The sequence below is a fragment of the Porites lutea genome, chromosome 4, assembly GCF_958299795.1.
Source record: "Porites lutea chromosome 4, jaPorLute2.1, whole genome shotgun sequence".
Classification (NCBI taxonomy): Eukaryota; Metazoa; Cnidaria; class Anthozoa; order Scleractinia; family Poritidae; genus Porites; species Porites lutea.
Genome location: NC_133204.1, coordinates 39,513,661 through 39,516,211, shown reverse-complemented (window position 1 = coordinate 39,516,211; position 2,551 = coordinate 39,513,661). Strand labels below are relative to the sequence as shown.

General features: G+C 40.7%; 1 protein-coding gene across 1 annotated transcript; it reads right to left on the bottom strand.

Annotated features, from left to right (window-relative positions):
* Positions 1 to 572: 572 nt before the first annotated feature.
* On the bottom strand, positions 573 to 2,179 carry LOC140934652 (uncharacterized). Its single transcript, XM_073384241.1, has 2 exons — positions 1,873 to 2,179; positions 573 to 916 (listed from the first exon to the last, which is right to left on the bottom strand). The coding sequence occupies exons 1-2, from the start codon at positions 2,177 to 2,179 to the stop codon at positions 573 to 575; spliced, it is 651 nt and encodes a 216-aa protein (XP_073240342.1).
* Between the last annotated feature and the right edge of the window lie 372 nt (positions 2,180 to 2,551).

Genomic DNA, 2,551 nt, shown 5'->3' with positions numbered 1-2,551 from the left:
GTTCCCCTTTAAAAGTAGCACGTTTGTTTTTAACTTCAATACAGTAAAAAAAGAGTATTCTTAGTTCAGTTTCTGTAACCTTGAGAGCACCTGTTTTGCGCCAAAACAACATAAGTGCCTGTCTGTTCGTTTGATTGATTAAACATTTACTATTTTTGTTCACAGTATTGCTCATTTTTCCAGTTTCGTGTATCACTTTGTATGTCGAATGTCAATTCCATCAAACACATGTTGACAATCTCGCCAACTGCTTTAAACTTCGAGGACGGAAAATCGTTAGTTAAGTCGTGTGTTTATTCTTTATGGACTGTAAAAGAAGTCGCCTTAACGGCAGTTGTATCAATTTTTACCAGTTATTATCAGTTTCTTAGTTGAAACAATTTATCTACCGGCTTTTTTTATTTCAAAGTTTTGATACAACAGAGGAAATGTTAAAAACAATGCTTGTATGGCAGTATAATTTACGGAAACGATCTTCTAAAGGTGTAATACAAAACTAACTTGAATTGAACAAATGGTGGTTTGGTGTTAATGTTAAGCAAAGCTACATCGTCCAAGATTCTCTTCTTGTTCTATCGCAGACGAAACACTGTAAATACTGCGCATGCCAACAAAGTGAAAGCGCTGACCACAAAACTGGAACCCGCGTTGCACAGCTCTCCTTCACAGCAACTCATATGACACTTGTCCCCGTCTGTGCAGTCGCTGTAGAAGACGTTTTTCTTCATGTTTGTGCACTGGTCCATGGTAGCACACCCCTTTCTATATGTCTTGTAAACCAAATTGGAATCCTTGTATGCCACTTCCGTCATAACTTTCATGCAACGATCTTCGCCAGAGCTGCACCGTTTTGCTTTGGCCGTCTCACTGCAGTCTGTCATTGAATGGCATTCGTAACATTGTAGCGGATTGTAGTCTGAAAAAAATTAATAATACATGCTATTCCTTAAAACTTCACCACTGGCGCGTTTGATTAGTCTTTTTCTGAATATGAATTACATGAATTAACATGGGAGATTGGATCTTCTGATGTATTTGAAATACAACCTGAGATGCATGGACGTTATAATGGATATCCTCAATTTTACAAGAGAATATTCCTTTTGGTATCGTCACTTGATCCGCACACTAGAGCAAGAAAACCTATTTTTTGTTTCCAAAGGCGTTAAATCATGTTTAGCAGTTTGTTGTTTCCCCATTACAACGTCAAAGGCATGGGGAAAATCAAAATCGAAACGTTTGTTTTGCACAATGCAACAAGATAATATTTTAACATGTCCAAAACCTATTGTAGGAACGGTTCTTGGTCACAAGTTCAGAATCATTACATGTCTGTCATATCCTGCGAAAACAGCTGTTTCCACTCGTTCCTCGCCGCTGGAGACGTTTCGCGAGGAGAAACGTCTGCTACTCAGCGACAGAAATTCCATACTGATGACGTAAAATCTGTCCGGAATTCGGTCAGAAGCGCTGATTGGTAGACGGAGTAGTTACATTGTTTTAGCTATTGTTTACTAATGACAGACAGAAGGCCGCAAAGGGCAAATGTAAACGCAATAAATCTCTAACAAAACAGTCAGTATTTGTGGAATATAGTCTTTTCTAGAAGAGGCATTTGAGATTTGCTGGAGCTCGTTCGCAGATGAACACAACACTTTACCAAAATCGACCAGGAGAAACGTAAAATTGAACAATTTTGCATTTGGAACCCCATGACTACCGGATTTATTATGTAAACATTGATTTACGTCATCAGTATGGAATTTCTGTCGCTGAGACGCAGACTTTCCTCCACGCGAAACGTCCCCAGCGGTCTGTCATTGTTCTGGAGGTTTTTGGAACGGGCTTTTTTGTTAGGTAATATCAACTAACTTTCAGGGTAAGGCTTCACGCAAAAATCAGAGCCACAGCAAGTGGCATTACACGTTATCCCTGGATACTTTTTCATTTTTGCATTGCAGGAAGCCCGGGCTGCTTCGCAGTCCAATCTGCTTGCGCAACCAAACAGGAAGTTGACGCCAGGGTCAGTATTCGTCACCACGGAGGCACAGTAATCCTTTCCGCTGGAGCAATTCATTCTTTTTGCGGTTACTTCGTTGCATGTCTCGATGTCTCCTGTGCACATATGACATTGAAGAGACCATCCTGCGTTTGGAAGAAAAATGGACGTTGAAGTCATCATGAGTCGTAATATTTTGAGCTGTTAGCAGTCATGTGCATCCAAACAAGCCCTACTGACTATATTTGAATCCCTCATGGTACAGTCTGTTTCCCTCCCCCCCCCCTGCGCACGTTATTGTAGCATTTGCAAACAGTAGGTCGAGTAAGATTTAAGGGGGGGGGGGCAGACTGTCACTGTATATAGGTCAATTAAACTTTGAGCACTTCACAAGGTTCTTTGAAGACTACGAGTAATTTCCTATTATCCTTCGTTGCGAGTGTCAATTTTCACCTTGGCTCTCGTAATTTGCTTCTGTATGATAGGGAACTTAAGCAACAACGACGGCTACGAAAACGTCACTTAACAAGTGAATTCGCGCTGCCTCAAACT

Coding starts and splice junctions, on each gene's coding strand:
- LOC140934652 (XM_073384241.1), bottom strand. CDS start 2,179: ATGACTTCAACGTCCATTTTTCTTCCAAACGCAGGATGGTCTCTTCAA. Junction 917..1,872: donor CGTGAAGCCTTACCCTGAAA/GTTAGTTGATAT, acceptor AATTTTTTTCAG/ACTACAATCCGCTACAATGT.